The sequence below is a fragment of the Schistocerca americana genome, chromosome 8, assembly GCF_021461395.2.
Source record: "Schistocerca americana isolate TAMUIC-IGC-003095 chromosome 8, iqSchAmer2.1, whole genome shotgun sequence".
Lineage (NCBI taxonomy): Eukaryota > Metazoa > Arthropoda > Insecta > Orthoptera > Acrididae > Schistocerca > Schistocerca americana.
The window spans coordinates 66,199,827-66,223,042 of NC_060126.1; the positions used below are offsets into that span (position 1 = coordinate 66,199,827).

A 23,216-nucleotide genomic window follows, 5' to 3' on the forward strand; every position below is an offset into this window, starting at 1 on the left:
TCTTTTACTCAATGATGAGTTACCCCAGAATATGATGCCATACGAAAGCAGAGAATGAAAATAGCCGTGGTAAGCTAATTTACTCAGATGTATACTGCCAAAATTTGCAATGACCCTAATAGCATAACTAGCTGAACTCAAACTTTTCAGCAGATCCTCAGTGTGTTTTTTCCAGTTCAACCCTTCATCAATGCATACACCTAGAAATTTTGAATATTCTACCTTAGCTACCGATTTCTGATCGAAGTCTACATTTATTAATGGGGTCATTCCATTTACTGTGTGGAACTGTATATACTGTGTTTTGTCAAAGTTTAATGAGAGCCCATTTGCAGAGAACCACTTAATGATTTTCTGAAAAACATCGTTTACAATTTCACCAGTTAATTCTTGTCTGTCGGGTGTGATAGCTATACTTGTATCATCAGCAAAAAGTACCAGCTTTGCATCTTCATGAATATAGAATGGCAAGACATTAATATATATTAAGAACAGCAAAGGACCCAAGACCGAACCTTGCAGCACCCCATTCTTGATTGTTCCCCAGTTGTTGAACTCTGCAGAATCAATTTATCACAGTTAAAATTCCAAAAAAATTGCATTTGTTTCTTAGAAATGGTGTGGGAAGTAGTTTCTTGAAAACTACTGGGTCAATATATTGTCTATCTGCAGATTGTCTAACAAAGTTACCAGCATATTTGCCAAATTCCAGTTTCCCACAGCAGACATGGTGCTCACATGTGCCAAGGAGGGGAAGCTTTTCATATAAAATAAGTGATTATCAAAATAGAAGTGTTACTGATAACTGGTATGTTTTATGTGGATGGAGGTTCTTATGCAGTCATCAGAGAGAAAGTTAGCTTGTTTTATTGAGAAGGAGCAACTAATGTAAAGTAGGTGTTGAGGTTCTGGAGGAGAGAGGGTAAAGGCTATCCTTGCCATTGATTCAGGTCATGAGGATGCCATCAATTAATCTGATCCATTGATTCCTCTGTGGGCCCCACTAAGTCACTGTCATAGGTCAACACCATTTTCTTCTTCTTCTTCTTCTTCTTCTTCTGTTACACCCTCTGTATGACCATGTAATCTTACAACAACATTGCAACACTAAACTGTAGAAATAAATACAGAGACAAGGTATATTACTAGAATTACAAATTGCAAGTTTACATCTATAGAATCACACCTTCAAAATCTTCAATAGCGAAGAGGAAAAAATTCAGAGCCTAAGTGTACAACAAGTGAGGCAGCTCGAAAAACTCACAACGATGGGCACAGACCAGAAGAATATACTCAATTATGAGTAGGAATATAGCAAAAAGTCAGTTAGCCACATAAACCAGAGTATTTAAGGAGATGTTGACTCAGGAAAGGACAAAATAATGAAAAAATATTAGGGTCTAAGCTTACAATGTGTGGTCCAGCCCCTTGATCCAAATGACACCTGGTGCAAACCAGCAAAAAATGTTTCGACACAACAAAATGAATAAAGTTCATAATCATATCAATAAGTTCAATCATATGTAAAGAGTAATTATAAGAAGCATATAGCCTCAGTCAATAGTTGTACACTCTCCTTGAACACACACACACACACACACACACACACACACACACAGAGTCATAATGACCAAGGGTACCCAAAACAGAGTTAAGCATGAGTTTGCCCACAACCCAAGTTCTAATCAGATACAATATTGCAGTACTCAGGATAAATACAAGTAAACAGAGTCATAATTACCTTTGAATGATGACGTAATCCAGTAGCCTGAGGACCAAAATCAGTGTATGAAAGCAGACATGTTTACATCTTGTTATATTGTCTGCACTACTAAATGTCTTCCGCACTATTTGCTATGTGCCCATACAAACTAACCTACATACATATTAGACCTAGAACATTCATTTACAGTTGATAAAAAAATACATACTATTTTCAAGTTACATAATCTATTGAGATGTCAATCCCCCTACTTGAAAAGACATACATTTATGTGAAATAACACTGTCTTTGGCAGTCTTGACTAACAATTTAGAGATTTCAGTCACAGCACTGATGTAGTTAACAGATGCTTGAGTACGTTAACCAGCACCTATGATCTCTTGTAAGTTGACTGGTCCAGCAGGGTACAGCCCTACAACAGTGTGGGAGTGGATCTTCCCACATTTTTTCAGTTTCTTCCTTAGAGTTCTGATCACACACTCCAACGGATGGGTAACTTCCTGTCTAGCATTCACATCAACTGCTGAAACCTTGTTTTGTGTACTAAATATGCTGTTCAATACCTTCTTCACATCACATGGCATATGCTCTCCCTGTTTATATTATGAAAGCAGTTATGTATGATTTATGGCAGTTGAGATTAAAAAGTGTTCACATATGAAACTTTAATGAACTGAGTGAAATGCAATGAAAAAAACCTAATAAGGTGATATATGCAGATATACTAAGATACTATTCCTATTGTCCCATGGAAAATGGTAAAAGGATCTACTCATTTAGTCTCATTGCATGTATGTATCAAATTACAAGCACAAATCTATTACAAAACATAATTATATAGTGTATCATAGATTTTAACCCAGTCAATAGATAACACAAAACTTTAGAAATCACATCATCTTACATACTGCATTCCTGATACACAAAACACAATTGTATGGTCTTATGAATCTGCAAATACATTTAACTTGAGTCAATAGATAATGCAGAACTCTAGAAATCACATCACCTTACATACTAAATTCATGACAATCAAAACACAATTATATACTCTTATGAATCTACGTACATAGTGTATATTTTCTTCTAGACTGGGTGGCATTATGCATCCATGTTCAACTGTGTTGTCCTCTATACTAAATGTTAACAGTACTTGACATTTTACATACTTGTTTTGATTACCAGTAGCTCCTCTTATCTTTACACCTACAATGGACATTTCCACACAATTCTTACTATACTGGATATTGTCTCTAAATTTTTCTGATACACCACAAATCAGGCTACCTCTGTCAATCGGTTACTTTCCGATTGTTCAATCAAAATCTTAATATAAGGACACCCAAGATCTGGATCAACATGTCTGTTATTAGACAATTGATGTAAAATATCACTTTCAATTTCATCAAATGCTACATTCACACTACTTTTAGGGATTTTTATCAACTTTACTGGTATCACAGCATTACTTTGGTTACTCAAGTTGTCAGGTACAGATTGAACACAATGAATGGAAGCCATAGCACAACTAACATCACTTATTACAGAAGGAACACAAAATATATTACTGTCAAAGTTACTCTTCCTACTTAGACCTTCCTTCACTTTATTCCACCAATCTGGATACAAATTTTGACTAACCACACCTAACTTATTCCAGAATGCATATTTATCTATGTTATCATCAATCTAGTCTCAAACAGACTTCAAAAAATGTTCACCTTTATTCTCTAGGCTTACAGATAACTCACCTTTACAGTCTGGATCATTATTCTGCATGACATTAATCAAAAACTGCTTTGACTGGACTGGTATACTTTAACTCTCACTTACACCATCACATAAATCACTCACCTTATCTGTATTGTCAACATCATTCACAAATAACTCTGAAACTTCATTATTCTTACACTTCACAAATACTTGATGCTCATCATCATCATCATCATCATCATCATTACTATTCTCATCATATTCTTCCAAACTTACTTCATCAATGACATCATTAGCAACACAAGTCTCATCTTCATCAAAGTCACTTACCTCACCTACATTCATTCGCAATAAGTTACTAGTCTCAGACTTACCAGTCTCCATTATTTCACAGCTCTCATTCACATCTACATAAAAAAATACCACCTAATTCAGATCCATTATAGTCATCACCTGATTTACATACATCAATAGCATTTTTTTTCTGACCAAGAGAAGAAATCATTAGTACATATTACATCAAAAGTCTCATTACTTTCACATTCTGGTTTGTGATTAGTTCCTACATCACCATAATTAAACGTAGTATCCCAAAACTTTTGATAAAACATAAATGAGAAATTTGATATTCATGCTGTTCAATTTCAGATACCTGTGCCACTTTATTAACACTGTTATTATCAATCAAAATATCCACGGGTATGCTGCCGGTCTATAGTGTCCAACGGGCACAATATTTCGGCGATCATACATGTCGCCATCATCAGGTGAACTGACGGACTGAGCTCCTGTGAACGTACCGGCACGGAGATCCGTACGCTATGGCTGCTCAGAGGGAACTGGGTTCGGTCGCGGCGGTGGCCGATTTAAATACCCTCCGCCCGCGGCGCGCTCCCTCCGCCGTCCGCGCCCCGCGCCACGGTCGCGCGGTGGAACAGATTGCGACGGCGTCTGAGATGACGTCGGTGTGATGGCTCTGTCCGCCGTGGTCGTCACAACTATACGTTTGCTCGATTTACTCTCGATTAACCCAATCGCTGGTTCCCAAGCCTTGCTAAGATATAGCCACAGTCACGGTTTATGAGGTCGTCATTGGTGCGAATTTCAATGGCCTCTCTAACAACGCTGTCCCAGTATCTCGACGTCTGTACCAGAATCCTCGTGCGGTCATACTCCATGGCGTGATTTTCCGACAAACAATGTTCAGCGACCGCCGACTTGCTCGGATACATCAGTCGATTGTGCCTCTGGTGTTCACGGCATCGATCCTTGGCGGTACGCATCGTCTGACCAATATACGACTTGCCACATTGACACGGAATCTGGTACACGCCGGCCTTCCTCAAACCGAGGTCATCTTTGGCGCTCCCCACCAGTGCACGAGTTTTATTTGGAGGACAAAACACAGTTCCGACCCGGTGTTTCTTCAGAGTGCGGGCGATTTTCCCCGAGAGTGCGCCTGTGTATGGAATAAATGCAGTGCCTACCTCCTCCCTCGTGACTTCATCCATCTCAACATGTAAACAAATACACATATACAGTTTAACATGACACTCCATGTGTAGGTTTCTGTGAGCAACTGCAAAGGATTCCCTATTCCTTTATGCTCAGCACCCACTGCAGGTAATACCAAGCTACACCATGCATATAGTACACAAGCACAGCTACAGTGATATGGTTTGAGTCCTGTACTGTATCATCAAGTTGTGTCAGGTACAGCCAAACTGTTGCTGATCATAAACTTGACAACCCTATTGCTGCATTAAACATGAGTGCCTAATTGCTGAATAGGGTGCAAACTACAGCTGATTCAATATTAATGATTATGACATTTAAATCCCACTCTAACCCCTCCTGCATAAGTTTCTGTACATGGTAAACGTGGGAAATGTTTCCCCAGTATATCTACCATTCCCTCAGTTTCCTGGTGGAAACATCCAGTAGTCCCTATTCTTTTCCCATTTTCTTTTCCTGGAATTTACCCTTTCCTCTCCAGGCGTGATACTGTTCTCCACTTTGCCACTGCTCCTCCCTCTTTCTTTTTTTCTTAATGTTGTCAGAATTAATGCACCTTCTGCCACATCTTGCCTTTTTCTCTTTCATAATAATTCCCTTGTGTGTGTGTGTGTGTGTGTGTGTGTGTGTGTGTGTGTGTTCAAATGGCTCTGAGCACTATGGGACTTAACATCTGTGGTCATCAGTCCCCTAGAACTACTTAAACCTAACTAACCTAAGGACATCACACACATCCATGCCCGAAGCAGGATTCGAACCTGCGACCATAGCGGTCACGCGGTTCCAGACTGTAGCGCCAAGAACCGCACGGCCACACCGGCCGGCGTATGTGTGTGTGTGTGTGTGTGTGTGTGTCTGTGTGTGCGCGCGCACATGCGAATGCACACTCATGTGCGTGTGTGTGTGCGTGTGCATGTGCGCGCATATCTGGGAGGGAGTTTGCACTTTGTAAGGTGTGAAAGCCCAAAAGTTAAGGTAATTACCTTATCTGGTTACCCTCCATTCAGAGGCTGTTGCACGCAGCAATTGTTATTTTTATTTGTAAATAATAGATTTCAGTTATCAATCATCCTTTGGAATTTTTATTGGCAGATCTAGATTACAGCTAGAAACTAGCCATTCTCAATGCACTATCATTTTCGATCAATGCATGTATTGCCTGTTGATCAGGATTCATCCACAGTTCATTGAATACTCAATTCAATGAACTGTGGATGAAGCCCAACCAACATGCATTACATGCATTGACCAAAAATGACAGTGCATTGAGAATGACTAGTTTCTAGCTGAAATCTAGATCTGCCAATAAAAATTCCAAAGGATGACTGATAATTGAAATCTATTATTTACAAATTACCATATCTGTATACCAGGTATACCGGTATGAAATGAGCATTTTTTGTTGTTGTGAAAATGAAACATTATTTTGAACTGAAAAGTAAAAACATTTTATTCAAAGTACTGACCATTGTTTCTATACATTTTGACCACCTTTCTGGCAATTTGTGGACACCATGCCAATAGAAATGTTCGTCTTTTGAAGCAAACCAATCAGACACCCAATTTTTGACTTCTTTGTAGGAATCGAAGTGTTCCTCAGCCAATGTGTGTCCCATTGATGAAAACAAATAGTAGTCGGAAGGGGCCAAGTCTCGTGAATACGGCGGGTGGGGTAGCAGCACCCAGACAAGTGTTTTGATTGTATCCTGAACCAGTTTTGCTTTGTGTGCAGGTGCCTTGTCATGTAAAAAAAAATACTTTGCCATGTCTTCTGGCCCATTCTGGTCCTTTTTTGATCAATGCATACTTCAAATTGATCATTTGTTGTCTGTAGCAATTAGTATTCACAGTTTCACTGGGTTTTAGAAGCTCATGATACACCACACCTTTCTGATCCCACCAAACACAGAGCATTGTCTTCTTGCTGAATCAATCTGGTTTTGCAGTCGATGTTGATGGTTGCCCCAGATTAACCCATGATTTTTCCCATTTAGGATTCTTAAAATAAATCCATATTTCATCACAGTAACAATTCAATGCAAAATTGATTTTCTTTCATGTCTTTGAAGCAAAATTTGACAAATGGTTTTTCAGTTTTCCATCTGTCTTTCATTCAATTCATGTGGCACCCATTTTCCACACTTTTTGATCTTTCCCATAGCTTTCAAACGGTCAGAAATTGTTTGTTGTGCAACATTTAGCATTGCTGCCATTTTCTTCTGACGCAAAGTATCATCTTCATCCAATATTGCTTGCAATTCGGTGTCTTTGAACTTTTTTGGTGGTCTTCCACATTCTTCATTTCTTACATAAAAATCATTATTTCTGAACCATTGAAACCATCTTTTGCATGTTGCTTCTGATAGAGCATGATCACCATATGCCTCGACAAGCATTCGATGCGACTCTGCAGCACTTTTTTTCAAATGAAAACAAAAAATTAATGCTTTCCGCAAATCATCACTTTCTGGTACAAAATTTGACATTGTTAACATGATGAAAACATATGATGATGTTTGTTCCATGACTTGATGTATACTAAATGTCTTTGACAGATGTCATACGAACCAAAAAAAAAAAAAAAAAAAGAAAAAGAAAAAGAAAAAAAAAATTAAGGCTCGTTCACAACAAATGTTCCCTATTGACACATTTGTATCTTAACGCTCATTTCATACTGGTACACCTGGTACTGCCTTATCTACCGCCTATCAACCCACCATTCACCTACAGATGAGTGGCTGCCTTTCGTCAGTGCTGATTCTTGTTACCATCGAGGAATTTCAATTATCCTTTTATGTTACAAAAATGTTTTGCTCCAATTCACAGGCAGATACTAACTAGGAATATTAATATCCACAGAAATGATTTAGTAATCCCATGTGCACAATTGTTGTGAACTACACTGAAGAGCCAAAGAAACTAGTACACCTGCCTAATATCATGTAGGGCTCCCACGAGTACGCAGAAGTGCTGCAACATGATGTGGCATGGACTCGACTAATGCCTGAAGTACTGCTAGAGGGAACTGACACCATGAATCCTGCAGGGATGTCCATAAATCCATGAGTATGAGGGGTTGGAGATCTCTTCTGAACAGCACATTGCAATCCGCCCCAGATGTGCTCAATAATGTTCATGTCTGGGGAGTTTGGTGGATATCAGAAGTGTTTAAACTCAGAAGACTGTTCCTGGAGCCACTCTGTAGCAATTATGGATGTGTGGGGTGTCGCATTGTCCTGTTGGAATTGCCCGAGTCAGTCAGAATGCACAATGGACATGAATGGTGCAAGTGATCAGACAGGATGCTTATGTGCATGCCACCTGTCAGAGTCGTATCTAGACATACCAGGGGTCCCATAGCACTCCAACTGCACCCACCCCAGACCATTACAGAGCATCCACCAGCTGAATAGTCCCCTGCTGACATCCAGGGTCCATGGATTCATGAGGTTTTCTCCATACCTGTGCATGTCCATCCACTCAATACAATTTGAAACGAGACTCATCCGATCAGGCAACATATTTCCAGTCATCAACAGTCCAATGTTGATGTTGACAGGCCAAGGTGAGGTGTAAAGCTTAGTGTCCTGCAGTCATCAAGTGTGGGCCTTCAACTCCGAAAGCCCATATTGATGATGTTTCATTGAATGGTTTGAACACTGACACTTGTTGATGGTCCAGCATCAAAATCTGCAGCAATTTGTGGAAGGGTTTGTACTTCTGCCACATTGGATGATTCTCTTCAGTCATCATTGGTCCTGTTCTTGCAGGATCTTTTTCCGGCAGCAGGAATGTCCTGGATCTGATGTTTTACTAGATTACTGATATTCATGGTACACTCGTGAAATGGTCGTACGGGAAAATCCCCACTTCATCGCTATGTCAGAGATGCTGTGTCCAATTACTCATATGGTGACCATAATATCACATTTAAACTCGCTTAAATCTTGATAACCTGCCATTAGAGCACCAGTAACCAATCTATCAACTACGCCAGACACTTGTTGTCTTATATAGGCATTGCTGACTGCAGTGCCGTATTCTGCCTGTTTACAGATCTATGCATTTGAATATACATGGCTATACCAGTTTCTTTGGTGCTTTAGTGTACTTTAGATGGTCTTTTCCTCATCTGCAAATGTATGTTATTATGGTGGAAATAATGTACATACTGAATGAAATTTCCATCCTTCCATTACATAGATAATTGTTTACCATAGATAAGTATCAAGTAATTACATAACAACAAAAATAATCAATTTTTGACAATGGGATAGATAAAAGCTTACATTAGTAAAACCTTTATTTTATATGTGTGTTCTCCTGCTGCCCCTTGGTGACTAGATTTTTTAACCTATCCAGTTACATTATACTGTCAAGTAAGTACATAGGTGTGAAGAAATAGTGACAACTACTTCGCAGAAAAAATTTCTGATCAGGTGGCTGAGCCCAACCTTCAGGACTTCTCAGACAACATTATCATACTATTTGACAGTAAGGATAAATTTTTTTGTGTTAAACAGTTTCAAAGGAATACTTTTCTTTGCTATGGCATGTATTTCTTCACTTCACAACTGGATGCACTCCATATTTTGAAGAGATTGTATATCAAGATATTTACTAGCACAAAAATGCTCCTGTCACATTCTTTAAAAAATGTCACAAAAATGTTGGGAACCAGCTTCTGCTTTCCTCACCAAAAATTTTGGCATGCAAATATATTCACACTGAAACTTCCTGGCACCTTAAAACTATATACTAGACTAAGACTTGAACTGAGGTCCTTTACCTTCACAGGAAAGTGCTCTGCTGACTGAACTACCAAAGTATGAATCACGACCCATCCTCACAGCTTTACTTCCACTAGTACCTCATCTCCTACTTTCCAAACTTAATTCTGGATATTCACTCTCTTTCAACACAGGGCATTCTAAATCCCTTTACCCAGGCCCTCTTTATAGTTAAACATTCATGCTCAGCATCTCCCTCTCACTACCTCAGCCTGTACATGTATGTCTCACTTCCACTGTCTCCTGTTTCTCCCACTGAGTTACAGTACATCCCACTGCCACACTCTCCTCCCTCACTTATACTGTCTCCTTTTGTCCTCCTTTCTTTCTTACTGTCTCCACCATACTGCAGCAACTCAAAAACTGTGCAGGTCCAACTTATTTTTCTGCTGTACCCATGTGTTCCTTCCCCATGAACCGTGGACCTTGCCATTAGTGGGGAGGCTTGCGTGCCTCAGCATTACAGATAGCCACACCGCATGTACAACCACAACGGAGGCCAGGTTGAGAGGCCAGACAAACGTGTGGTTCCTGAAGGGGGGCAGCAGCCTTTTCAGTAGTTGCAGGGGCAACAGTCTGGATGATTGACTGATGTGGCCTTGTAACATTAACCAAAACGCCTTTCTGTGCTGGTACTGCGAATGGCTGAAAGCGAGGGGAAACTACACCCATAATTTATCCCAAGGGCATGCAGCTTTACTGTATGGTTAAATGATGATGGTCTCCTCTTGGGTAAAATATTATGGAGGTAAAATAGTCCCCCATTCGGATCTCCGGGCGGGGACTACTCAGGATGACAATGTTATCAGGAGAAAGAAAACTGATGTTCTGCAGATCGGAGCATGGAATGTTAGATCCTGTAATCAGGCAGGTAGGTTACAAAATTTAAAACAGGAAATGGATAGGTAGTAGTTAGATATAGTGGGAATTAGTGAAGTTCAGTGGCAGGAGGAACAAGACTTTTGGTCAGGTGAATACAGGGTTATAAATACAAAATCAAATAAGGGTAATGCAGGAGTAGGTTTAATAATGAATAGTAAAATAGGAATGCGGGTAAGCTACTACAAATAGCATAGTGAATGCATTATTGTGGCCAAGATAGACTCGAAGCGCACACCTACCACAGTAGTACAAGTTTGTATGCCAACTAGCTCAGCAGTTGATGAAGAGATTGATGAAATGTATTATGAGATAAAAGTAATTATTCAGACAGTGAATGGAGACAAAAATTTAATAGTCATGCGTGACTGGAACTCGATAGTAGGAAAAGGAACAGAAGGAAATGTAATAGGTGAATATGGAATGGAAGTAAGGAATTAAATAAGAAGCTGCCTGGTAGAATTTTGCACAGAGCATAACTTGATCACAGCTAACACTTGGTTCAAGAATCATAAAAGAAGGTTGTATACATGGAATAAGCCTGGAGATACTGGAAGGTCTCAGATAGATTATATAGTGTAAGACAGCGAATCAGGAACCAGGTTTTAAATTGTAAGACATTTCCAGGAGCAGATGTGGACTCTGACCACAATCTATTGGTTATGAACTGTAGATTAAAACTGAAGAAACTGCAAAAAGGTGGGAATTTTAGGAGATGGGACCTGGATAAACTGAAAGAACCAGAAGTTGTAGAAAGCTTCAGGGAGAGCATTAGGGAACGATTGACAAGAATGGGGGAAAGAAATATAGTAGAGGAAGAATGGGTAGCTTTGAGAGATGAAATAGTGAAGGTAGCAGAGAATCAAGTAGGTAAAAAGACAAGGTCTAATAGAAATCCTTTTGTGAAAGAAGAGATATTGAATTTAATTGACGAAAGGAGAAAATATAAAAATGCAGTAAATGAAGCAAGCAAAAAGGAATACAAATGTCTCAAAAATGAGATCGACAGGAAGTGCAAAATGGCTTAGCAGGGTTGGCTAGAGGACAAATGTAAGGATGTAGAGGTGCCTATACTAGAGGTAAGATAGATACTGCCTATAGGACAGTTAAGGAGACCTTTGGAGAAAAGAGAGCCACTTGCATGAATATCAAGGGCTCAGATGGAAACCCAGTTCTAAGCACAGAAGGGAAAGCAGAAAGGTGGAAGGAATATATAGAGGGTCTATACAAGGGCAATGTGCTTGAGGACAATATTATAGAAATGGAAGAGTATGTAGATGAAGATGAAATAGGAGATACGATACTGCATGTAGAGTTTGACAGAGCACTGAAAGACCTAAGTTGAAACAAGGCCCCGGGAGTAGGCAACATTCCATTAGAACTACTGACAGCCTTGGGAGAGCCAGGCCTAACAAAACTCCACCATCTAGTAAGCAAAATGTATGGGACAGGTGAAAGACCCTCAGACTTCAAGAAGAATATAATAATTCCAATCCCAAAGAAAGCAGGTGTTGACAGATGTGAAAATTACCAAACTATCAATTTAATAAGCCACGGCTGCAAAGAACTAACACAAATTCTTTACAGAAGAATGGAAAAACTGGTAGAAGCCAACCTTGGGGAAGATCAGTTTGGATTCCGTAGAAATGTTGGGACACGTGAGGCAATACTGACCTTATGACTTATCTTAGAAAATAGATTAAGGAAAGGCAAACCTATGTTTCTAGCACTTGTAGATTTACAGAAAGCTTTTGACAATGTTGACTGGAATACTCTCTTTCAAATTCTGAAGGTGGCAGGGGTAAGATACAGGGAGCGAAAGGCTGTTTACAATTTGTACAGAAACCAGATGGCAGTTATAAGAGTTGAGGGGAATGAAAGGAAGCAGTGGTTGGGAAGGGATTGAGACAGGGTTGTAGTCTATCCATGATGTCATTCAATCTGTATATTGAGCAAGCAGTGAAGGAAACAAAAGAAAAATTTGGAGTAGGAATTAAAATCCATGGAGAAGAAATAAAAACTTTGAGGTTCGCCGATGACATTGTAATTCTGCCAGAGACAGCAAAAGGCCTGGAAGAGCAGCTGAACAGAATGGATAGTGTCTTGAAAGGAGGATATAAGATGAACATCAACAAAAGCAAAACAAGGATAATGGAATGTAGTTGAATGAAATTGGGTGATGCTGCGGGAATTAGATTAGGATATGAACTGCTTAAAGTAGTACATGAGTTTTGCTATTTGGGGAGAAAATAACTGATGATGGTCGAAGTAGAGAGGATATAAAATGTAGACTGACAATGGCAAGGAAAGTTTCTGAAGAAAATAAATTTGTTGACATTGAGTATAGATTTAAGTGTCAGGAAGTCGTTTCTGAAAGTATTGGTATGGAGTATAGCTATGTATGGAAGTGAAACGTTGACGATAAATAGTTTAGACAAGAAGAGAATAGAAGCTTATGAAATGTGGTGCGACAGAGGAATGCTGAAGATTAGATGGGTAGATCACATAACCAATGAGGAGGTATGGAATAGAATTGGAGAGAAGAGAAATTTGTGGCACAACTTGACTAGAAGAAGGGATCGGTTGGTAGGACATATTCTGAGGCATCAACAGATCACCAATTTAGTATTGGAGGGCAGCGTGGAGGGTAAAAATGGTAGAGGGAGACCAACAGATGAATACACTAAACAGATTCAGACGGATGTAGGTTGCAGTAGGTACTGGGAGATGAAGAAGCTTGCACAGGATAGAGTAGTATGGAGAGCTGCATCAAACCAGTCTCTGGACTGAAGAACACAACAACAACAACCCATGTGTTTAAAAGTTTGGTCCAGAAGCCCCCCCCCCCTCCCACTGTCCCCTCCCCTCTCCCGCACCCCGCCCCCCCATCCCCCTGCCCCCCAACTACACGTTAAAGTTCACTGGTCTGTGAGGAGTGGTCCATGTAGTAACACTGTTCACGTTTACGTCGCACTTCACTTAACATAGACTGGGACTGTGTCCTAGGCATTCCCGATGTTAACTGACTGGGCACGGCCTGTGATGCCTGAGTTGTTGTTGTTGTTACGCTGGCAGAGGTCATGCCCAAATTCTCGTGTGCCCTCTGGTGGACGGGACTCTGCTTGCGGCAACTACCGTCCGTTACGCGCCGTGCCGATGTGCGCCTCCCGCGATCTTTCCAGTGGCTACTGCACTCCTCCTCCTTGGGGGGGTGAATCCACTGTGATCCACTGCATCGGAAAGTGGAGCGTCGGGCAGGAGCTATGACCTCCACACCCATGGGAAGGCCAGAGTCGAGGGGATCTGCCAACCCTCGAGCAGGAACTTCGAATACGGCTGGAAGTGACCCACACGAAGAGGCACCCGTCGACCCACCACCGGAGCCCGGGATAGAACGGGTGACAAGCTTTCGAACTCCGGATCCTGTTCCACCTCAGGAGGGGCAAGACCCAGTGGCGGGGACGATGGGGAAGGGACGACCACAGGTGAACCAGCCTCCTGAGAAACTGGGCCTGCGAGGGAGGTCAGCTCTCGCCGGGGCATCTTGAACGATGGCGATGCCGGTGCTGGAGCTACTGGAGGCTGCCAAGGCTGAGAACCATCGCAGTGCGGCGGGGTCACAGCGGGGAGAGGCGGTAACGTCCCCTGGGAAACCAACACGGGTGCCGGCAATGGGGAAGCCGGTGTCCGAGAGGTCGGACGGTGGGTGCCCAAACGTGGACGTAGCTGATTTTGGTGACGATGTACCACGCAGTCCCCTGCCTGCAAGGTATAGAGCCAGCGGCCATTTCGGCGCAGGACCACCGCCGGTATTCAACGTGGATTGCGACCAAACCCATGTGTCCAGACTGACATACCCAGTGGAAAGCCAGGTACTCCGTTTTGCGGAGACTGGCGAGGACCAGGCTGGAGGAGGTGCAGCAGAGTCCTAGGTTGGCGCCCATGGAGGAGCTCTGCAGGGCTGCGGTCTCCCATTTGTGTGGTCCGGTTTGCCGTCAGGAAAAACGTCAATGCCTCCTCCGCAGGAAATTCGTGCACATACTTTTTCATCTGCGCCTTAAATGTGCGCACCATGCGCTCAGCTTCCCCATTCGATTGTGGATGGAAGGGGGGACAGCAAACGTGCCGAATACCAAAGCGCCTACAAAAATCCTGGAAGGTCTGCGAAATAAACTGCGGTCCATTGTCTGAGACCAGGGTGATTGGCAGACCTTCCACAGAAAAGATTTTTGCTAGTGCCTGGATTGCAACTTCTGAAGTGGTTGAGGAGGAGCGAACCACATATGGGAATTGGGAATAAGCATAAATGACAATGAGCCAGAAGCTATTGAGAAACGGGCCCGCAAAATCGATGTGAACACATTCCCATGCGTGAGTTGCCGGTGGCCATGAAGAGAATGCTGCCCTGGGAGATGCCTGTTGGCTCGCACACTGGGAACAGGCGGCCACCAAGTGCTGAATTTCTCTGTCAATACCGGGCCGGTACACATGTCTGCAAGCCAAGGTTTTAGTGTGGGAAACACCCCAGTGCCCTGCATGTAATAACGTGAGGACCTCCCTTCATAAACTTGCAGGAACAACCACGCGAGGAGCTGTATCATCGGTAGCCAGAAGGAGAACTCCGTCCAAGACCGAGAGGCAGTCTCGTAGAATAAAATAATTACGAAGAGGGTCCTAGGCCCGGCCTGAAGGGCGGGATGACCACCCCTGCTGAATGAGGCGAACTACTTGTCGGAGAACCGGGTCAGCTGCCGTTTCCTGCTTGGCGGGACGCCACATCCAATTGAAAACACATAATCTCCTCTCGATCGAACGTAAGATCCGGGCCGACCAGAAGACAGGAAAGAGCGTTGGCGTTGGCATGCTGCCCGGTAGGGCGAAAATGAATGTCATAATGGTACTTAGAGAGGAACAAGGCCCAGCGCTGTAGTCTGTGGGCCGCCCTATCCGGAATCTGAGAGGCGGGGCCAAATAACAATATTAACGGCTTATGGTCAATGATTAACTGAAACTTCGTGCCATACAAGAAAGGGTGAAACTTGGTAACAGCGTAGACAATGGCCAAAGCCTCTTTTTCCACCTGGGAGTGATGGGCCTGCACGGGACTAAGAGTTTTAGACGCAAACGCCAGTGGTTGCTCGGAACCATCTGCGTTGCGATGGGCCAGGACCGCCCCCACCCCATACTGTGAAGCATCGGTAGCCAGGACCAATGGCTTATGGGGGTCAAAAGTAGACAAACAAGGCGCTGACATGAGGAGGCCCTTCAACAAGGTGAATGCTCGCTCGCATGCAGGCGACGAATCAAAAGGAACACCCTTGCGCAGAAGGCAATACAGGGGGTGGGCTACGGTGGAAGCCCTGGGATTGAACTGGTGGTAATAGGCTATCTTGCCTAGAAAAGCTTGTAACTCTTTCAATGAAGCGGGCCGAGGAAGGTCGACGATACCTTGGACCAAACTTCCTAGTGGCTGGATGCCATGCCGAGAGATGGTGTAGCCCACATACTCAATGGACGGTTGGAAGAAGTTTGACTTATGCAGGTTGCAACACAAGCCCACAGACCTGAATTTGAGAAAGAGGGTGCGAAGGTGGTGCAAGTGTTCCTTTGTGCTGCGGCCTGTGACAATTATGTCATCCAGGTAATTAATACAATGAAGGATTGTCGATGTGATGTGCTCAAGATAACGCTGGAATATCGCCGGGGCACTGGATATTCTGAAGGCCAGCCGCTGGTATTGGTAAAGGCCAAACAGGGTGTTGACGACCAAAAGCCGTTTGGAGTCCTCATCAAGTGGTATCTGATGATAAGCCTCTGAAAGATCGATTTTCGAAAAATATTGGCCTCCCGCCATGGCGGAGAACAATTCATCAGCACGAGGCAAAGGATAGGTGTCCACCACCAACTGGGAATTAATGGTGGCCTTGGAATCGCCACAAAGACGTAATTTTCCCGAGGGCTTCCTTACAATAACGAGGGGCGAAGCCCGCTCACTAGAAGAAATGGGAAGAACGACCCCTAGGGCTGTCAGCCGGTCTAGCTCTTTCTTTACCTGAGGGCGGAGAGCCAAGGGGATCTGCCTCCCCAGGCCCTCCTCAAAGATATCGGGAAAGTCTGAGATCAAAGATTCCAATGATTGATAGGGAACGTCTTTGGAGACCAACTGTATGGCGTCAGCGATAGAAAAACCGAAAGCTTGAAGGGCATCTGGGCCAAAAAGGTTAGCGGAGCTCGCATCACTGACAACAATAAAAGTAATAGGCTGAGTGACTGATTTGTAAGTCACGTCGGTAGTGAATTGACCCAGTAGGGGAATGAACTGTTTACCATAACCGCGTAGACACCGGTAAACTGGTGCCAATGGGGGCGATCCAAGGTTGGAATAAGTTTGTGCATTCAACAACGAAACTACCACGCCCGGATCTACTTGCAGTTGTAACCGGCGCGACAGAACCGACACCTCGATAAAGAGTTTGTGTGCCGATGCGTCAGGAGCCTGGCCCGATGAAACTTCCTGAATGTCAATGTCCATGTCCTCTGTACCTGCTTCCTTCGATTCTTGTGAGGCTGAGCGGCAAACTTTAGCAATGTGACCTTTTTTATTACATTTGCGACAAACGGCCCAACGCTGGGGGCACTCTGACCGATCATGATGTATATAGCACGACGCACAGGACAGCAATGGGGGCCGATGGCCGGAATTCTGTTTATGTGCCGTGCGGGAGCGGCCGTAACGGCCGGATTGTACCGCTCGCACGTCGTCCACCCCGGACACACTGGACGCGGACGCGTCACCCAGAACCGCCGCGACGTCGGACCACGCTTCCAGCTGTTGACCTGCGGCGTGAGAGACTTCATACGATTGAGCAATGGAGAGGACTTCCTCGAGGGAAGGGTCTTCTAACTGCAGGGCCCGTTGCCGGACCTCCCTATCAGGGGCCGAACGAACAATGACGTCGCGTACCATAACGTGGGCGTACGACTCTCACGACTGCTCCGTGACAAAATGACACTTGCGACTAAGACTGTGCAGGGTAGCGGCCCACGCCCGGTAAGACTGATGGGGCTGTTTCTTGCATTGATAGAACTCGACCCTAGCCACCACAACATGCATGCAGCAGCGATAATATGAAGACAGCAATGAACACAATGCGTCAAAAGACAAGGACGAGGGTTCCTGCAATGGCGCTAGCTGCCGCAAAACTTGATACAGCGAGGGAGATATCCAAGACAAGAAGAGAGCACGACATACCTCCGCATTGACAACATGAAACGCCTGGAAATGCTGCCGAAGGCGATGTTCATATGCGTCCCCATCCTCTGCCGTCTCGCCATACGGGGGAAAGGGAGGAGGGAACAGCACTGGAGCAGACGGCGTGGAGAGCAACGCCGGAAGCACTTGTTTCATGGTGGCCATGAGCTCCGTCTGCTGCTCAACCAAAACCCGCACTAAATCCTCCATGCCGTGGAGAAGCTGCGAAACCAGAACAATGACGCAACACGCAAAAGAACGACCCTACTCGTTGCCAATTGTGTAGTAACACTGTTCACATTTACGTCGCACATCACTTAGCGTAGACCGGGACTGTGTCCTAGGCATGCCCGATGTTAACTGACTGGGCACGGCCCGTGCTGCCTGAGTTGTTGTTGTTGTTACGCTGGCAGAGGTTACGTCCGAATTCTCGTGTGCCCTCTGGTGGATGGGACTCAACTTGCGGCAACTACCGTCCGTGACACGCCGTGCCGATGTGCGCCTCCCGCGATCTTTCCGGTGGCTACTGCAGTCCAAATGCCACAAGCCAGTGTACAATTTCCACTCACCTCTCTTGTGCACTTCCTCTGTCCCTGCAGACTTTTGCTTCCACTACCACTGCTTCTATCTTCACCCACCTCTCTTCCTCTTTTACTGCCATTGTCTCTCACCGACCATCAATATCTCAGCTGTCTTCAGTTCCCACTACTTTTTTCACCCATCTCTCTTTCTCTTTCACTGCCACTTTCTCTCTCCTACCATCTCTGTCTTCTGTCTCTTCTTTTTTGTTCCACTGGCACTGTCTCCTCCCTCTCCCACTATCAGTGTCTCTATGCTACTCTCTTTCAACGCAAAAAAGTGCAAATGTGTTCAAATGCCAAAATTATTGTTAAGTAGTGGAATGAGGATTGAGGCAGCTGGTGCCCCATTTTTTCTGACACATTCTTTTAGAGAGGAATATATTCCCACTCTCCTTCAACACTACAAAGTGAAAATCTGTTCATAAGCCAAAATTTTTAGTGAGGAATGGAATGAGGGTTGAAGCAACTGATTCCCCACTTTTCTGTCACATTCTTCTAAAGAGGAACATATTCATGTTTACTGTTCCATGAACATTTTTCAATTGTTTCCCTTCTTTTTACTGCTACATAAGTGTGTGCTGCTTATATAGGATTGATTATATGGGTCATTAAAGTTTTGTTGTATACTTCAACCCATTTATATACTTTAAATTAATTGTGTGAAGTCATGGGATTGTGTGAAGTCATGGGATACCTCCTAATATTGTGTCAGACTTTCTTTTGCCTTTTGCAGGGCAGCAACTTGATGAGGCTTGGCCTAAACAAGTTGTTGGAAGAAATACTGCAGAAATACTGAACTGTGCTGGCTCTGTAGCCATCCATAATAACAAAAGTATTGCTGGTACAGAATTTTGTGCATGTGACCTCTTGATTACGGATCATAAATGTCCATTGGGATTCATGTCTGCCAATCTGGGTGGCCAAATCATTTACTCAAATTGTCCAGAATGTTCTTCAAACCAGTCACAAATAGAATGAGATTTTCACTCTGCAGCAGAGTGTGCGCTGATATGAAACATCATGGCAGATTAAAACTGTGTGCCGGACTGAGACTCGAACTCGGGACCTTTGCCTTTCACGGGCAAGTGCTCTACCACTGAGCTACTCGAGCATGACTCATGCCCTGTCCTCACAGCTTTACTTCCACCAGTACCTCATCTCCTACTTTCCAAATTTCACAGAAGCTCTCCTGTGAACCTTGCAAAACCAGCCTGGAGGCTGTGGCTAGGCCATGTCTCTGCAATATCCTTTCTTCCAGGTGTGCTAGTTCTGTAAGGTTTACAGGAGGGCTTCTGCGAAGTTTGGAAAGTAGGAGACGAGGTACTGGCAGAAGTAAAGCTGTGAGGATGGGGTGTGAGTCATGCTTGGGTAGCTCAGTGGTAGAGCACTTGCCCACGAAAGGCAAACGTCCCGATTCGAGTCTCAGTCTGGCACACAGTTTTAATCTGCCAGGAAGTTTCAGTCACAAATAGTTGTAACCTGGTGACATGATGCATTGTCATTCATAAATATTCCATCATTATTTTGGAACATGAAGCCCATGAATGGCTGCAAACTGTCTCCAACAAGCTGAACATAGCCATTTCCACTCAATGATTAGCTCAGATGGACCAGAGGAACCAGTCCATCCCAGGTAAACACAGCCCATACCATTATGGAGCCACCACCAGCTTCCATAGTGCTTTCTTGACAAGTTGGGTCCATGGCTTCATGGGGCCTGTACCACACTCGAACAATACCATCAGCTCTTACCAACTAAAATAGGGACTCATCTGACCAGGCCATGATTTTCTAGTTGTCTAGGGTCCAACCGATATGGTCTCAAGCCCAAGAGAGACACTTCAGGCAATGTTGTGCTGTTAGCAAAGGCGCTCACATTGGTCGTCTGCTGCCATTGCTCATTAACACCAAATTTCACAACACTATCCTAACAGATACATTCATTATACATCCCACATAGTTTTCTGCAGTTATTTCATGTAGTTGCTTTTCTGTAGCCCCTGACAACTCTACTCAAATGCAGCTGTTCTCAGCTATTAAGTGAAGGCCATTGGCCACTGCATTGTCTACGGTAAGAGGTAATGTGTGAAATTTGGTATTCTTGGAACACTCTTGACACTGTGGATCCTGGAGTATTGAAATTCCTAATGATTTCTATAATGGAGTGTTGCATGTGCCTACCTCCAGCTACCATTCCACATTCAAAGTCTGTCAATACACATCGTGCAGGCAGTGCACTGCCCTTTTATACCTTGTGTATGTGATACTACTGCTATCTGTGTATGCAGATATCACTGTCCCAAGACTTGTTTCACCTCAGTTTAAAGTTTTATTGGTGAAGAAATTGAACCTCTGGATCTCGGCTATAGATAGTGACAGTGAAAAAATTTCAAGATTCCATGAGAATGTCATTTTCAAAACAAATGGTAAAAATGTCAATGGTTTGCCATGAATGGAAATTATAGGAGTGGTCATACCACCAATTGGACGTATGGTACTCAAAAATCAGGTTTATCTTGATAGTGAATACTTATTTTCAGAAATATGAAAATGGTTTTTCTAAATGAACTTTTAAAAACCATATAATTAAAATTTCATCCAATTGCTGTGGTGAGTTGCTTAGATAATTGCAGCTCGTGGTGCAAAAATGGCTAAAAACTGGATTTTGTGGTTTTCTGCATGAGTGCAGTAATTTTGAACATGTGGATCTCTGTAATATATATTGCTGTAAAAAACTTATGTTACTGGAGAACATCATCTTAAGAATACAGAGTAAAAAGCTTGATTCTCTGCCATTAATGGGAATTATGGAAGTAGCCATCGTCAGTATTAGTACATTCTGTATTAAAAAATCATGGTTTTTTGGGCTTTTCTCAGGAACTTTCCATGAACAAATAATGCTTTTATAAGCTTCCTAAGGTCCATTCTAGACCATATCTAGTGCAAAAGAACCAGCCAGTTTACTCAATTTGCCTCGGCTGGAAGAAGTGTGTAATGTGTAAATTATGACCAGGTGCTGTAGGGTTGCTACAGGATACCCGTTCTTCTGATAGCTATGTAAAAGGTCACTAGGGAAAGGGCTATCCAAAACTATTGATTCCTTATCTCTGTAATCAATAGCACTCCAGTAATGACCCCCCAAAAAATTCCGTTTACGCGCGTGACTTTTTGGAATATATTAGTACTGTCAACTGTCGTCGGCAGACTGATATAAGATGTAAAAATAAAATGCACAATCTAAAATTAATTCATATGATAATGTAATGAATGAGTAGATGGTTTAATTGATGTGGGCAGAGCTTACTCACATTTCTACTCATTTGTTTACAGTGCGACTGAAATCCCGAAAATTGTACCATTCTACGTACAAACTGTTTTATGTATCAGTGGTCCTCCAATTGTTTGGGATAACATTCCTAATGTGTGCATATGCGCAATATGGTTTACATGGTATAAACTGTCCAGGAATGAAAACCATAGGTAATGTATGCTATTTAATATCTTCATAAATTATATGTTCTCATAACTTTTACTAGTGTTATTTACTTTTATTACTACGCTCAGTTAAGACCATGTTTTCAGTTGTACAGTCCAATAATTTCTTTTTCTGTCTAATATCCTAGATCTCCATTTAAGCCAACTGACAATTTTTGGCAGCAAAAAGAATGAAGGATAACAGTAATGATGAAAGGAGCACAAAATAATAAAGCAGATTTTAGTTAACACTAAGCATTGTCACAAATAAGAAACTTCCGAATAGTATGCATTCCATAGAGTACAAATTGCCACAGCTTGGCACAGATAATTAGTATTTTCAATTAGTTGATCCCCCCCCCTCGCCCCCCCCCCCTGAAGATGTACCATCTCAAATGCAGGGTTCCTGAAGACAAAATTATAAAAATCTCCAAATTGTAGTTGTGAAAATGGGTATACATAATATCACCTACAGAGGGTGCTGCAGATGCAGAACAAAGTAGAGAATCAGCATTCGAGATGACAGCTTACTTGCATCACAATCCACTAGAATATGCAGAGTACTGAGGAAACACCAGGCTAAAGTGATCCTTCATCGTCCGGTTAAAACTTTGTTGCCTTTCGGATTGATAAAATGTGAATTAGCTCTACACGAGGCAGAACTTTACAGTGTCCTGTATGAATGTGGGAAGTCTTATACAGGGTACACAGCATGCATCATTTATGAACATATTCTGGAGTGCCATCAGCATACCTGCCTGTTTTAAGTCAGCAAATCTGCTGTTGTAGAACAGTGCATTTCTTGAGGTCATTTGTGAATTATAATAAGGCAGTAAATCTGTTGCATGTATCCTATTTCCAGTACTTCATCACCAAAGCATCAGGATGTACCCTCTTATATCAAATACAAACAATATTAAACAATGGAAAATCCAGGATGAAATGTAACAATATTATGAGAAGGAAAGTTGCTACGCACCATATAGTGGAGATGCTGAGTCGCAGATAGGCACAACAAAGAGATTTTCATACTTTCAGCCAATGGCTTTTGTCACTAATAGACAGATTTATGTGCACATACACACTCACGCAAACACAACTCACACACACGACAGTAGTCTCAGGCAACTGAAAACACACTGTGAGCAGCAGCACCAGTGCATGATGAGAGTGGTGACTGGGTGGGGGAAAGGAGGAGGCTGGGGTATGGAGGGAGAGCGATAGTATGGTGGGGATGACAGACAGTGAAGTGCTGCAGGTTGAGCGGCGGGCAGGAGAGAGGTGCAGAG

General features: G+C 42.9%; 1 protein-coding gene across 3 annotated transcripts in view; it reads left to right on the forward strand.

Moving 5' to 3' along the window:
• Positions 1 to 23,216, forward strand: part of LOC124545179 (transmembrane protein 145-like) — a 116,377-nt gene that overhangs the window by 28,500 nt on the left and 64,661 nt on the right. For all 3 annotated transcript variants that reach the window (XM_047124018.1, XM_047124020.1, XM_047124021.1), the window contains one exon: positions 21,784 to 21,933. In XM_047124018.1, coding sequence (XP_046979974.1) covers positions 21,784 to 21,933 — 150 coding nt within the window. The remainder of the gene's footprint in view (positions 1 to 21,783; positions 21,934 to 23,216) is intronic.